Raw genomic sequence first — 15,476 nt, 5'->3', positions numbered from 1 at the left:
CCCATTCATTTCTCTGAGGTGCCGCAATAGCTTTTCCCCCCTTTTTCTTCAATTTCCACTTTTCCCCATTTATCCATTCATTCATTCACTTCATATCCCGATCGAAGCCCCACCTCTGGCAGATCTGTCTGTTCTCCGCTGTCCCCCCAGGGACTGACATTGTACAGGTCAGACTGCTTTTCCCTTGGAATTTCTGTTTGGCCTTTTTTTGGTTTTGGATTTGGTTTTTGAGACAGAGTTGGTCTGTGTAGCCCTGGTTGTCCTAGAACCAGGCTGGCCTTCAACTCAGAGATCCACCTGCCTCTGCCTCTGCCTCTGCCTCCTGAGTGTTGAAATTAAATACAAATCACCTGGCTCTCTTTGGACTTTTTGATGGTTCCTCACAGGTAAGATCAGGTGACCTCTGACCCCCAGCAGGCCTCAGGGACCAAGAATGCAGCCCTGAGTGCTTCCAGGATCTAGCTGAATGTCACCGTTTTGGCTGGAGGGTCATTAGAGTATTTTAGACACCCCTACTTCCAATGAGTAAAAAGCACTTCAAAGTCAGGTAAAAATCATGTTGCCTCTCAAGACCTCGAGAGGCTGGGGTGATGGTGCTGCGGTTAGGAGCACCGGCTGCTCTTCTAGATTTGGCCCCCAGCACAGAAACACTTGCAACTCCAGTTTCAGGAGGACCAAGGCCCTCGGCTCAACTTCTCACTTTTTCAGGGAACCAAGTGCACATGTGGTTTATGTATATGGTACACACAAGAATAAAACACTTATACAGAAGGGACCTGGGCCCCTTCTGCTGGGGGGACATGAGCTCTGAGAAGCTCGCTGGGAAGTGGATATCCATGAGAGAGAACATTACAAACCACTGGTGTGTGTCGTCCACTGCCTCATTTATTGACAGTCAACATTGCTGTCTTGGTGCCACCTGAGATGGCCGACCCTGGGAGGTTGGCCACACTCCTGACAGGCATGACGGCAGGGTTAGAGGGGGCCACCGTGTCTCTTGGTAACTGGGACTGTGCCAGAGGCCCCATCTGTGCACACCCAAATTGTGTCCATATCAAAGAGAGGGAGGGGGCCCTGGGAACAGTGTCCAGTGCTAGAGGATGGATTTCTGAGCCATCCATGACTGTCTGGGGCCCATGGGGGCTACAAAAAGTCCGGGCTGGGTGTCTGCACACCCGTCTTCTGCTTTCCGTGCGGCCAGTACTGGGCTTGGTGCACATCGCTGGTTATACCGGTGGCGGCTGCTAAGCAGGGCTCTTGCGAGCTTGCCCTTCACACGTCTCAAGTCTGTCACTTGCTGTGGAAGTCAAGACTACCTTCTGGGAGGCCAGTGTGCCTTGATGCCTCAGGGGTAGGGAAGGCCATGGAGACACCGCCGAGTCTGGTGCTGGGGAAGCTGAAGCTGGAGTAGTTTTCACTGCCCTTTTTTGTTATCAGAATTTGGGGGTTAAGTAAGGCCTCTGGGGGAGTCTTGCTTTGGAATAAAGCCTTGCTTTTCTCCTGGTTCCTGAGGGTGAGTTTCCTCATGGGGTGCACAGGCCACTGGGTGACTCTTTTGGGCACGGTCACTGTCTTTTTGGAGGACAAAGGTTTTTCTATGGTTTCACAGATGATTTGGTCATCCAGGTACCACCAGTGCTGCAGCGGGTACATGGGGATCGGCAGCAGTGCCAGGACACTGAGGAAGGTGACCCAGCCCAGGGCTATCCTCTGGTAAGGCTGCTTCACTTCCTGGCTCTGGGAACAGGGATGGTGGGCCACAGGCGGGGAGGGGCTCAGTCTGAGTCTTCTGAGTGGAGGGTTCCCCAAGTCCCTGGGGTAGGGTGGGAGATGTAGGATGGGGGCCTGTGTCTATGTGCTTGGGATTTGAGGGTCTCCAGGTCCCCGAGGGTAGGAGATACAGGGTGGGTTGCTGGGCCCCCAGGTGCCCACAGGCAGGGGCCGTACCATGCTATTATTCCAGGAGACATAAGAGAGGGATTCGCTGAAGTAGAGATTCAGGAAGTAGATGGTGAGCAGGACCAGCAGTGTGGGCAATGTCACGTAGCTCCACAGGAAGGTGAAGGGTGCCCATACCAGGCGGCCCAGCTGGCCGAACATCTCAGCCCTGAACCTGGGTGACGGAGATAACTGTCAGGACATCTATAACCTGGACATAGGGAGAGCTTCCATCTCTCGTTTGCTCAGACGCTCTCCCTGGCTCTGGGCCAGCTGTGCTGTCACCCCGTGAGAGCTGTTCAGTTCACTGGACTGCACCACCACAGCCCTTGGCCGTCAGTGTACTCGAGACTGCATCTGCCTGTAGGATCTGTCTGCTGTCTGCAGACCCGTGGGGTGCCTGTGTTCCCGGAAGGCCTAGGATGGACTTAAGAGCTAAGAATCCCTCCCAACCCTCCCACCTACCCGACACTGGAAATCACCTCTTGATTCCATAGACCCAAGCCAGAGAGAGGTTCTGGAACGCCACGATCATGATGAGGACCATGGGGACCAGGTGGTCATCGAACAGGAACACCACGTAGCTGCCAGGGCGACTGGAGAAGACGAGGCTACCCAGAAATCCTCCCAAGCAGATAATCACTAAGGTCAAAGTGGATCAGGCTACATTGGGGTTTGTGAGTTGGGGGTCCATGTGAATGCTGCAATACCTGGGGTGAGTATGGGGAAGGTTATAGGGTACGGACGGGGTTTTTCTACCTGGTACCAGCTTGGGATGCTTCTCCAGGGTGGAGATACTTTTCTGCAGAGAAAGAGCGATGCCCTCCACGAGTGTTGTCATGGTGCCCAGACCCATGATAACCAGAGACATGAAGAAGATGATGGCCCAGAAAGAGGAACCGGGAAACAGTGTGATGGCTTGAGAGAAGGCCACATATGCCAGGCCAGGGCCCTCCATGAACTGTGGGGGAGAAGGGTTCTGAGGCAGTGCAGTATCTGGATAGGATGGGGATGGTGCAGTACTTGATTAGTAATGTCTTTCATGGCAGAAATATGACACCAAGCACGGAAGTTTGAGGTAAAAGCGGTGACAGTTAGCCTTCCTTGGCTGAGTAACATTCATTTCCTGGGTTGTCTGATTTGAGCCACAGTGTAGCTGTGGCATATAGATATGGCCAGGTCATGAACAGTACTGTTGCCTGCTGGAAGGCTGCCAGCCCTGGCCCCCCTGACAAACACACCTTTTCCTTCTGCACCAGGATGCTGCAGGGCAGGGTGAAATGGGCGACCTCGTTCCGTATGTTCTTGGGGAGCTGGCTGATCCAGTCTAGGTATTCCAGTGGGGATCGATGGATGATGTCTTTAGGAGGCCAGGCGACCTGGGGTAGCACACCGTTGGCTATCAGGCTGAGCAGATTGGAGACATTGCTGACAGGATTGGATGGGAAAAGAAGATACTTAGAGAATGGACTGGCTCATCAGCCATCACCATCCAAGGAGAATGGGGACCAGGTACGGTGGGATTGTCCAGGGGGCATGGTCTCATGGTTCTGGCAGTCCATGGTCAAGGGGCCCCGTCTTGTGAGAGCCTCTTTGTATTGTGAGGACTCAGCAGGGTCCTGACAGGGCAACGGGGAGCTGCATGGTCAGATAGAGTGAGCTTCCTGGCTTCCTTTTCCATTCATTTGTTTGCATTTTGTTTTGTTTTGGTTTTATTTGTTCATTTTTGAGACAGGATTTCTCCGTGTGGCTCTGGCTGTCCAGAAACTCACTCTGTAGACCAGGCTGGCCTAGAACTCAGAGATCCTCCTGCCTCTGCCTCCCAAGGGCTGGGATTAAAGGTGTGTAGTGCCAGTGCCTCAATCGCTTCCTCTTCTTATAAAACCATTAACTGTATCATGAGAGTCCCCGCCTAGTGATCTTGTCTCATTGTAACGGACACTCTTCAGACATCTGCCTCCCAATAACAGCAACGTGCAACTTTGGGGAGTAAGTGTAATGCATGAAGTAAGTGTGTAACACATGAAGTGTGCAATACATGAAGTAAGTGTGTAATACATGAAGTAAACATGTAATACATGAAGTAAGCATGTAATACATGAAGTATGTAATGCATCAAGTATGTAATACATGAAGTGTGCAATACATGAAGTGTGCAATACATGAAATAATCATGTAATACATGAAGCAAGCATGTACTAATGAAGTGTGTAATACATGAAGTGTGTAATACACGAAGCATGTAATATGTGAAGTAAGTGTGTAATAATGAAGTGTGGAGTACATGAAGTAAGTGTGTAATACATGAAGTAACCATCTAATACATGAATAAGTGTATAATAATGAAGTGTGTAATACATGAAGTGAGCGTGTAATACATGAGGCCACAGAAACACAGCAGTAGTCAAGTCCTTGGCACTAGTATTCTGAGTTGGAAAGCTAAACTAATTTGTTTTTGATGAGACCTGATGTGCTAGGGTTTCAGCTTGCAATCACACAGTTGTCTCTTGGTAGACAATGGTCAGTCACCATTTGGGTCACTGTGAACAAAGCCGTGACACAGATGTCTGCCAGCTGGTGAGCAATGGCAGTGGGCTGGGAGTCCCAGCGCAGATGTGATTTGATTTGAGAAGTACTTGTCTCCAAAGGAATTGTTTTACACACCTACCAACAAAGCCCGCAGCTTCCTGTTGCTCCCCACGCACCAACTCTCACAGTTTTCTGTCTTAATTTTTCAGTCTACTTGCACAATGAGTGGCCCTGGCAGGTGTGGCCATGCGATTTCATTGTGGCTCAGTTTTTCAGACACAAGCTGGGTACTGCAGTGCATGCCTATTGCCTGGGACTCAGGAGGACAGGAGAGTGGGGTCAGAAGTTCAAGGTCTTCCTCAGCTACCTAGAGAGGTCAAAGGCAGCGTTCCGTATCAGGCACTGCTCCCCCCCTTTTTAAATAGATTTATTTTTATTTATATGAGTACACTGCAGCTGTCTTTAGACACACCAGAAGAGGGCATCAGATCTCATTACAGATGGTTGTGAGCCACCATGTGGTTGCTGGGAATTGAACTCAGGAACTCTGGGAGAGCAGTCAGTGCTCTTAACCGCTGAGCCATCTCTCCAGCCCCGCACTGCCCTTTCTAAAACAAAAACTCAAAGTTCTGTGGACAGCTCACCTGTCATCCAGACCTGAACCAGAGCTCTGGGACCACACAGGAGAGAGAAAGACTCCACAGAGCTGTGTCCAGATGTGGGCGTGCAGGTGTGTACAAACATCAAACAAACAAGAAACAAAAGCTTGGGCTAACCCCAACTTTCCCATCCTTGAAACCCTAATTGGAAGCTCCCCAGAGCTGTTAAGCATCTGTGAATGTGGGACTGGAGAGATGGCTCAGTGGTTAAGGGCACTGACTGCTCCTCCTGAGGTCCTGAGTTCAGTTCCTAACAGCCACATGGTGGCTGGCAGCCATTCATAACGGGATCGGATGCCCTCTTCTGGTGTATCTGATGACAGCTACAGTGCACTTACATAAAATCTTTTTTAAAAAAAAATCTATGAATGTTACAACAATTCATAGGAAAAAAAAACCCACCCAGGCTCACGGATTTGAAAAAGAGCAAGGAAAGGTGTGTGGGAGAGGCTGGAAGGGAGAAAGGGAAGGGGAAATGATGCAACGCCTCAAAAAATGAAAAGTAAGAGCCTTGGTGTATGTAAAACCAACTCCAGTGCTGTGCCCACTGTGGCGGCACACACGTGCCCTTATTGTTTGTGTGTACAGGTGTGTGTGTGTGTGTGTGTGTGTGTACAGGTGTGTGTGTGTGTACAGGTGTGTGTGTATACAGGTGTGTGTGTGTGTGTGTACAGGTGTGTGTGTGTGAACCCATGTGAACAGTGCTGTCAGGGACCAGAAGAGTGTGTTGGATGTCCGGGGACTAGAGTTATAGATGGCTGTGAACCAGCATTGGGTGCTTACAATTGAACCCAGGCCCTCCGCAAGTGCACCCATTGTTCTTGTTTTATTTTTGCTTTTGTGAGACAGGGTTTCTCTGTGTAGCCATGGCTGTCCTGGAATTGCTCTGTAGACCAGGCTGGCTGGAATTTCACATATCTGCCTGCCTCTGCCTTGCCAGTGCTGGGATTAAAGGCAGGCACGACTACTGCCTGGCTGTAGCCAGTGTTTTTTTTTTTTTTTTTTTTTTTTTTCTTTTTTTCCGGAGCTGGGAACTGAACCCAGGGCCTTGCGCTTCCTAGGCAAGTGCTCTACCACTGAGCTAAATCCCCAACCCCGAGGCCAGTGTTCTTAAGCACTGAGAAATCTCTCTAGTCCTGGCACACACCTTTAATTCCAGCACTTGGGAGACAGAGTGAAGCCCAGGCCAGTCATGGTCAGACAGTAAGACCCACTCTCAAAAACAAAACAAAAGAAAACAGCCCTGTGGTGCTGGCACATGCCTTAAATCTCAGCACCTGGAAGACAGAACAGTAGATCTTTGAGAGTTTGAAGTTCATAGAGTGAGTTCTGGACAGACAGGGATACCCAGAGATACTGTCTCCAAAAAAAAAAAAATGATGAAGAAGAGAGAAAAGGAGGAAGAGAAAAAAGAGGAGGAAGAGGAAGAGGAGGAGGACGAGAAAGAGGAAGAGGAGGAGGAAGAGAAAGAGAAATGAAGAGGTGGAAGAGGAGGAAGAGAAAGAGGAGGAGGAAGAGGGAGAGAAAGGAAGGAGGAGAAAGATAAGGTAAAGCGGGTGGCATTGAGAGGTTTGCTTAGCAGGAAGGTGGGGCTGAGAAGAGTGGAGGTGGTCCCTCCCACCACTGCTGCCCGACTGTCACTCACCTCTCAACGCATGGAGTGCCACTGTTTTCTATCCAGAAGCCCAGCATAAGGAAGATGACAGATGAGCTTAGCAACGAAGTCATCAGGTTGACCATGGCCACAAAGGATGCCCACTTGATGTAGTTCTCACCTCTGGTCTGGTAGGAGGAGAAAGTTATGATGGTGCCCATGCCAAGGCCGAGGGAGTAGAGAACATGGCCTCCAGCCTGACGCCATGCGTCCAGTGATGCCAAGATAGAAAGCTGTGGAAGACAGAGGCATTTGGAGTGGTTTCTCTGGTGAGGCGAAGAGAGGGGAGACCAGGCAGAGGGACACAAGGTGTAGTGAGGGATGAAGTGGGGGGCCTCGGAGGGGAGGGCGACAAGGAGTCTGGAGCCCCAGCCTCACCTCTGTGGTCACCAAGCGCTTGAGGCTGTCCCTCACACCTTTCACGAAGAAAATGTGGGTGAAGAAGCAGAAGAGGAGGACATTGGGGAACAATATGGAGAAAATCATCATCTGGCCGGGTGGATCAGGAGAAGCAGGGAGAAGACAGAGAACACATTAGCAGGGGCCAAGAGGGGCAGCAGGATGGTGTGAGGAGGGGGCAGGGGGCAGGGGGCAGGGAGAGTGAATGTGTGCACTGGGGCAGTGCCTGAGGAATGCCACCAAGGTTGACCCCTGGCCTCCACGAGCTTGTGCACCCACCTACACACAAAGAAGTCTATGACAGGAACCTTCCAGCACCCACTCCAATGCCAAACTCCCAAACCACATGGCAGCCATGCTCCTGTCTCCAGAGTCTCTCCTGTTTCTTTTCTTCTTTGCCTACAAATCCTTCCACTCGGCCTCAGGCCCTGCTAACTCCCTTCCTCCTTGCTGTCCACCTTGGGTTTTGAGACTGGGTCTCACAGCGCTGGAGGGTATGGATTAGACAAGACTGTCTGGCCAGTGGGCTCCTGGGGTCTGGCCTCCTATCCCTGCTCCCCAGAGTTCTTGGATTGCAAGCCACCATGCCTTCTTTATTACCTGGGCTGGAGATTAAACTCAGGAATATGTCCTTCTGTTTCTTTGATTTGTTTTTGTTTTTGTTTTTGAGACAGGGTTTCTTTGTGTAGCCCTGGCTGTTCTGGAACTCATTCTCTAGCCCAGGCTGGCTCTCAACTCAGATCCACCTGCCTCTGTCTCCTGGGTGCAGGGATTAAAGGCCTACACCACCACCTGGTCATGCTTCTGCGTCAAGTCACCTATGTCCCCAGCCCATGATGACTAACCTTGTCAACCTGACTGGATTTAGAATTATCCAGGAGTTTGAGACATGCCTCTGGGTGTGTCTGTGAGCTGTGTTAGAAGAGGATTAACCAATCCGGAAAGACCAACCTTGAACGTACCTGTCTACATCCCTTGAGTCTGGAGCTTGACGGAATGAAAGAGGGCAAGGGAACGAGGCACCTGAGGAGTAACAAGCAGCCTACTCTGCTTCCCGCTCTGTGGCAACCTGAGGATGTGTCAAGTCCCAGCCCTATGTTCCTAGTGCCACAGGACCTCGTGCTTCCATGCCTTCCCCTCCATGTATACCCTCAAGCCATGAATCAAAATAAATCCTTCCTCCCGGAAGTTGTTTCTTGTCAGGCCACGGAGATAGGAAGAGTACTGAAAAGAGGTCCCTTCACACTGTTTCACTGGTCCCAGTGGAGTCTGTAATTTGCAGGATTACATCAAGAATTAAGTGGCCTCCAAGGATGTGTGAGGGAGTCCAGATGTTCACATGGACACAGAAACCAGGAGGAGGACATGGAGGTGGCCACACACACACACACACACACACACACTCGCGCGCGCGCTACAAATGAGATGCTAGAAAGGAGAACAGTTGTGCATATTAACGTGCCCATGGTAAAGCCCAGGAAGGCTGGGACCCAGGGTGAGTTGGAGAGGTGAGAGATAGATCAACTTTTTTTTTTCTTTTCTCTTTGTCGGAGCTGGGGACCGAACCCAGGGCCTTGTGCTTGCTAGGCAAGCGCTCTACCGCTGAGCTAAATCCCCAACCCCCTAGATCAAATTTCTACACAGTGATGGTGACTAGGAAGCCAGGTCACACAGCTTTCTTGAAGTGGGTATGGACTTTTGCTGGGGACACTGGTGGCCCCAAGGCACAGCAGGAAGGTGGCCACTGGGGCACTTACTAGCACTGAAATCTTTATCCTGGTGACCATGGTGATATAGAGGAAGAACCATGTGGCAAAGAGGCACAGGGTCACGTTCAGAACCAGCACTTCTATCCCTTCTTCTATTTGATCGGAGGCTCGAAGGACGGTGTGATACCAGAAAAACTGATGGGGCTCTGTCCGAAGGCAGGAGATGTCTGGGGGGGGGGGGGGGCGAGATCCAGATACTTACCGGCCATCTCACAGGGTGTCTCCCCTAGCTTTTGCATCCTCCACCCCCGTCCCTCTCCTCACCAGAGGTACTGAAGTTTTTCACCAGGGGGCAGTTTTCCCAGGGTGTAGGGTAATCGAAGGACTGGCCAAGGTAGAAGAGGCTCCAGGAGACCAGGGCACTGTTATACAGGATCACCAGGGCACAGGCCTGGGGAGGAGAAGGTGGGTTTGAGGGGATCACAGAGGAGAGAAGACACTGGGCACCTGTGGCTCTGCCGGCCCACACCTACCAGCATGCTGGAGTAGCCCACACCACTAAGCCAGGGGACCAGGTGTTTCCAGGCCCGGATGTTGTCCACGCGTAGCCACTGTCCTATGACCATCTCCATGTACATGAGGGGGATCCCCAGCAACAGGAGGAGGATGAGATACATCAGCAGAAAGCTTCCTGTGGAGAGAGTGGAGGCTTGCTCAGGCTGCTGGGAACCCCTCACCCCTCACATCCCTCCTGGGGAGTTTGACACCCGACCCCCTTCCTTAGCCTCAGAGCACAGACTGAGGCCTCACCTCCGCCGTTCTGGTGGCAGAGGTACGGGAAGCGCCACGTGCTGCCAAGTCCGATGGAGAAGGCCACCAGGATCAGGATATTCTCTGTCTTCTTAGCCTGGAAGTGGCTTGAGATCTTGGTGATACGGACCTCTCGGGTCTTGAAGCCCCAGGACAGGGATGTTGGGTCGGTGCTCTTCTTGCTGGCTGTGGGCTCCTCCTCCGTGGGTTCCTCCTTCTTAGGTTCTGGAACTTCTTCAAAGGATTGGTCCATGGGGTTCTCTGCACTGGCTCAACTCCTGAAAGGGTCTTGAGATCACCAAAAATGGACGTTAGCACCAGGGAAATGGAGCGGCGTAAAGTGTTTGCTTTATAATGAATCGTCCTGGCTGCGGGGGATAGATAATGCATTAAAGGTGCTTGCGGCCAAACCCGACAACCTGAGTTCAATTTCTAGGACCCACAGGCTGGAAGGAGGGAACCCTGCATCAAAGTTGTCCTCTGACCTCCCTATAGGCCCAGGGCATGTCTGTGTCACACTTACGCACACAGCACAGCAAATAAGAGATTTAAAAAGCACCCATCGCTGGATCCTTCGGTTTCATACGGCTTTGGAGTATGTAGATTTGGTTAGAGACAGGGTCTCCTGGGCTCAGACTGGTTTTAAGCTCCTGATGTAGCTGAGGATGGCTTGAAATTCCTCATCGCCTGCCTTTGCCTCCCGAGCCCTGGAGTTACAGGGGTAGCCCTCCATTCCTGCCTCTGCTTTACATTTTATAATTTAAGAAGAGGAGGTGCTCTACACACATTGCTCAGGAAAAGGCCTTGTGCTTTTAAAAACACATGCCCTTTATGAGACAGAAAATACACAAAAGAGAAACCACACATTTTCCTGTGGTCAGCATTACCTGGGGGCTGAAGATTCTCAGCCATTAAGAATACACACAGCTCTTGCAGTGGCCCCCAAGAAACCCACCTTGGGTGGCTTACAACCATTTATAATTCCAGCTCCAGGGGATCTGACACCCCCCTTCTGTCTTTTGCAGGCACTTGCATTCGTGTGCACATACCCATACATACATACATACATACATACATACATACACACACACACAATTTAATATAAAGTAAATCTCCAACAATGAATGTTCGTGTATGTGTCCATGTGAAGGTCATAGTTCAACACCAGATGTCTCTCTCAATCATTCTCCATCTTACTGTTTCAGACAATTCTAGCATAGCCTAGTGTTTAGGCTAAATTGGCTAGTTAGTGACTTCTGGGGATACACCTGTCTCCACTGCCCCAACCTGAGGTTACAGACCCTTGACCTGTGCCACACACCAAGCTTTGTGTGGGTGCTGGGCAGGAAATTCAGGTGTTTGTGTGCTGATAATAAGCCCTCTCTCCGGCGGCTTTAAGACAGCGCTTTAGACATTAACAGCCTTCAAGTGCCAGCGTGTCAGCAGTCCTAGTTTACATGCATACACACTGTAGATATGGACGTGTCTTACACTGGCCCTGAATCGTAGACTCTGGCTTTTACCTCACTAGGACACCCCCAAAGAAAATGCCTTTGGTCCCATCCTGCAGGCAGAGTGCAGCCAGCATCTTCTTTGGGAACAGAGCAGACATCCAGCATGGTTTGAACTTGTGGCTTGAGAAGGGAAGAGTACTAGGTGAGGTACCTCCTGGTTGATTTTTTTAAATGGAGGTTTGTGTGTGTGTGTGTTGGGGAGGGGCATGAGTATAAGTGTACACGGACCACAAGAGGGTGCTGGATCTCCTGGCACTGACTTTATAGGTTGTTTGAGTGCCTATGTCTGCGGTAGGTCCTCTTAGCTGCTAAGCTCTCTGTCTCTCCAGTTGTCTGGTTGGCATTTGAGGTTTTAGTTTAACAAGGTTCAAGGCCTGTATGGTGTTAAAGGATACCATGACTCTAGCTGAGTGTGATGGCACACCCATCATCCCAGAACTCCCGAGGCTCACCCAGGTCTAGCAAGAATTCAAGGCCAGGTTGGGATACACGAAAAGACTTTGTCTTGAGAGTACAATAAAAATTATATCATGTGACCTTTTACTTTATAACACTGGGACTGAAGAAACTTTTGTTATAGTATATGTGGATATACACAGGATACAAACCTATGTATTAATATCTACATATCTATATGAATTTCTCATAACCTCTATTATATCATAAGTATTTTCCTGTGCAATATTTATTTATTATTTTGTTTCATGAGACAGGGTCTCTCTACATAGCTCTGGCTGACCAGGAACTTGCTAATAGACCAGGCAGGCCTCGGACTCCCAGCAATCCTCCCAAGTGTACAAATTAAAGGGAATCTCCTACTCTTGAGACAAGATCTCACTGTGTAGCTCTATGTAGATCAAGCTGACTTCAGAAATCCTCCTGCCTCTGCAGCCGCAGTGTTATGATTAAAGGAGTGCGCAGTCACGCGCAGCCTAAAACCAAGGTTATCAGTTGCTCACTCTCCAGAGTCACTACAGAAACCTGCTGGTACCTTTGGTGGTTCCGGAGACCTAGACAACCCGGCCCGCAGCGTCCCGACGGCGCCCCCCGAGGCCCGGAAGGGAACAGCAGCCTCACCGAGGACCAGCTTCCAAGTGGGCAGGGCTGGCGGCCGGGCGGACGCAGTGGTCCGTACCCGCCTCAGCGCGCGAACCGCTGGGCGGAGAGTCCCACGTCGTCGCGGCCTCGTGGTCCGAGAAGCCGCGCGGGAAGCGGCTATTCCCTCTCTGTCCCAACGAGCTGACCCGTGACATCACCGGTTGCCCAGAGGATTCCCTGGAGTCAGCTGAAGGAGATTCTGCCCTGGGGCTTTAGGTCACCTGTTGCCAGGTAGCAATAGCTCAATGGGCTGAGTGAGGTCACCTGTTGCCAGGTAGACTTCACGCGAACACATGAAGGAGGAAAAAAAGATGCCAGGAAACATGCCAACTGTCGGGGCACATACCTATGATGCCAGAGCTTGAGAGGTAGACGTCTGTGAATTCCAGGCCCTCTTGGAAACAAGACAGATAGATTAAAAAATAATAAGAGGAAGAGGAAGACAAGACAAGAAAGCAGAAAAGAAGAAGAATGAAACAAACCAAAAATGGTAAGAGGAAAGTGTAGGTCCAAATGCTATTTTTGAAACTACTGAGGAAATGTGAGAGAAATTAAAAATGAAAAAGGAGACAGTCTCCGATTTAGAATTGTAACAACATCTTATATGAAATTCTAGATGAACAATTCCTAAAACCCCTCAAAACAGTAGCAGTGCTGGCAATTGGGCTGTTAAGGTGAGCTGAGGATCCGGGCTTAGAATTCAGAAGATGACTATGGATTCATCCTCGAGAGGAGCATGGGGCCTGTGGCCAAGAGAGGAACTTTACTCAGTTAATCCATGCTGCTCAAGGTGAGGCCCACGAACCTTCAGGGTCACTCGCACCAACCTGAGACCCAGGTCCAGAGCATAAAGCCAGCCAGGATCACTGCAGGGTGGGACTGAAGATGTGATCTTTAAAAACTGTATATGTGTGTGTGCATGTGTGTGCGTGGGCATACACACACACACACACACACACACACGCGTGCACACACGCACACACGCACACACGCACACGTATATTTGTGCACATACCACAGCAAGGACGTTGAGGTCAAAGTACAGCTTGCTGGATCAGCTCTGCTTCCGCCACCCTGTTACCTGGTCGGTGAGCCACCTCACCGGCCTCTTACTCATCTTCTTCGCTATGTCCTGCCTCTCCTGAAGCTGGGGAAAGGGGTTTCTGTGAGTTCTTTCCAGCTTGTGTGTGAAGACTGCGTATGATCTGAGTGTGCGGGATGGAGGCAAGGGCAGGAAAGAGAGTGACAGTGAGGAGGCTGGGGGCGGGACATTTGCTGCAGCAGCTAAGTTAGAAAGTCCCATTTGACTGTGGGAATAGGGAAGAGCATAGGTCACCATGACAAGTTGCCCATTCCTAACCCAGAGCAGCTGTGAGCAGCTGCACACTCTTGGGCCCACCAACATCCAGTCATGGAGGAGAGAGGAACTCACGAGGCCCGCCTCTAGCTGAGGTCTTCTTCACAGGCAGTGGTTGCTGGCAGGGGAGAGACTTTTTCCTCAGTGGTGCAGCCACCCCAGGGTGCCTATGGGCCTTTAATTAGCCCCTCACCCACGCTCCTAGAAGAGTTAGACTCTTTAGGTCTCCAGGAAAAACAAGGACATGAAAGTAATGGCTGCCTCTCTGGGAGAGGAAGAGGTCAGAGGAGCTCGAGGAGGACAAGAGAGGGAAATGAGGGGGAGCACGGTCACAGTGCACAGCATACATGAGAGGAGATGTCGTCATGAGACCCAGGGTTATGTATGAATGATGTGTGCTAATAAACTTTTTTAAAAAATTGGATGTAAAATCAGTCTGTGGATTTAACTACCAATTCATAAGAGGTACAGCACTTCGCCCGGCCTGGTGGTGCAGGCCTGCCATTCCAGCTACTTAGGAGGTTTGGGCAAGAGCAGTACAAACTAAAAGCCAGCCTGGGCAACAGAGTGAGTTCGAGGTTGTCCGGAGTAACTTACTGAGAGCCTGTCTCAGAAAGCAAAAGGAGCATGTGCCTCTTGGGAACTGAACTCAGATCGCTAGCCTTGGCGTCAAACACTTTCAACCACACAGACAGCTTGCCGGCCCAAATTTCTTCTCTCTTTCTATCTCTCCCTTCTACCTTTTTCGACAGTACTGGGGATGCAATCCAAGGCCTTGTATATACCAGACAAGCCCTATACCAATGAGCCATGTCTACTCTGGTGGAAGGTAAACCATTTCCCATGAGTAGTCGTCCAAATCTACGGCACTGTGGTATATCCATTCCTACACACACACACACACACACACACACACACACACACACACACACAAACACACATACACACATGCACATACATACATGTGCACACACATACACATGCTCACACACATACATACACACTCAAACACACATACACACTCATACACATACACACATACATACATACATACACACTTATCACAAATACACACACATACACACATTCTCTTTCTCTCTGTCTCTCTCTCTCTCTCCCTCTTTCTCTTTCTGTCATATACTTAAATGTAAAAAGAAAAAAATGAAGACAAAATGACCAGAAAAAAAAATCACACAGTAGGAAAATCTTGTGTGGATATTTACTGACATTAAGTAAGTGTGGTTTATTTGGTATATAATGTTACTTTGTTAAATTTTAAGAGAGCACCAAAGCATACCAACAGCTAAAATGATCAAGCTGGTATCTGCTTCAAAATGGTGGAGAGGTGTGCAGAAGGCAGCTTGGTCTCCTGGGAGAGACAGGCCAGGTATTGAGCGCATGGTGCCCCCTCGGGCCCCTCCTGTAGAGTGGTCAGTAACATCAGAATGAGTGAGTGAAACCAGCGGCTGCAGGCCTTGCCAAGTTCTAGCCACCTCACTGAACCAACCCAGAGTCCTTTATGATGGTGACTATCCCACCACCAGGAGGGGAAGGTGACAGCACTGAGAAGGCAAAGGGAGTGCTGGGAGACAGCCTCTGGACGGCAGGGATCCAGAGTTATCCAGGAACCTCAGCCAGACACACGACAGCAGCCTGGAATATTCCCAGGCAGACTTGCAGATGGGCGTCCAAGGACCCTGAGTAAGTGGCTTCAGGGGAAAAACCTTGAGTGTGAGGAGACTCAGCAAGGCCTGCTGCTCTCACCAACTTCTCCAGAGCCTTAAGCTCTGCCTTGCTACCCTACGCCTG

The 15,476-nt window shown here is 50.3% G+C and overlaps 1 protein-coding gene across 27 annotated transcripts; it reads right to left on the bottom strand.

Annotated features, from left to right (window-relative positions):
- Positions 1–863: 863 nt before the first annotated feature.
- Slc6a21 (solute carrier family 6 member 21) lies at positions 864–13,527 on the bottom strand. Of its 27 annotated transcripts, XM_087582028.1 has the most exons (14): positions 13,326–13,527; positions 12,204–12,704; positions 9,699–9,986; positions 9,422–9,579; positions 9,213–9,339; positions 8,937–9,115; positions 7,159–7,269; positions 6,902–7,013; positions 6,772–6,799; positions 3,180–3,366; positions 2,698–2,899; positions 2,421–2,580; positions 1,948–2,113; positions 864–1,737 (listed from the first exon to the last, which is right to left on the bottom strand). In XM_087582028.1, exons 3-14 carry the CDS (start codon positions 9,949–9,951, stop codon positions 1,291–1,293), a joined length of 2,130 nt encoding a protein of 709 aa, XP_087438154.1. In that variant the 5' UTR covers positions 9,952–9,986; positions 12,204–12,704; positions 13,326–13,527; the 3' UTR covers positions 864–1,290. The 27 variants fall into 27 exon arrangements, 22 of the variants coding, with proteins under 22 accessions (XP_087438154.1, NP_001430689.1, NP_001430700.1 ...); NM_001443760.1 differs by lacking the exon at positions 13,326–13,527 and having other exon boundaries at positions 12,290–12,477; NM_001443771.1 differs by lacking the exon at positions 13,326–13,527 and having other exon boundaries at positions 864–1,572; positions 12,290–12,477.
- Positions 13,528–15,476: the final 1,949 nt, after the last annotated feature.

Source organism: Rattus norvegicus, chromosome 1, assembly GCF_021556685.1.
Source record: "Rattus norvegicus strain SHRSP/BbbUtx chromosome 1, alternate assembly SHRSP_T2T, whole genome shotgun sequence".
NCBI classification, from domain to species: Eukaryota; Metazoa; Chordata; class Mammalia; order Rodentia; family Muridae; genus Rattus; species Rattus norvegicus.
Note: the sequence above shows the minus strand (reverse complement) of the source record. Positions and strands in the feature narration are given on the sequence as shown.

Excerpts from the sequence above, each read along its gene's own strand:
- Slc6a21 (NM_001109146.2), bottom strand. The coding sequence starts at position 9,951 with ATGGACCAATCCTTTGAAGAAGTTCCAGAACCTAAGAAGGAGGAACCC. Across the intron at positions 9,580-9,698 it reads CTGCCACCAGAACGGCGGAG|GAAGCTTTCTGCTGATGTAT; the intron begins GTGAGGCCTCAG and ends CTCTCTCCACAG. Across the intron at positions 9,116-9,212 it reads GAAAAACTTCAGTACCTCTG|ACATCTCCTGCCTTCGGACA; the intron begins GTGAGGAGAGGG and ends CCCCCCCCCCAG.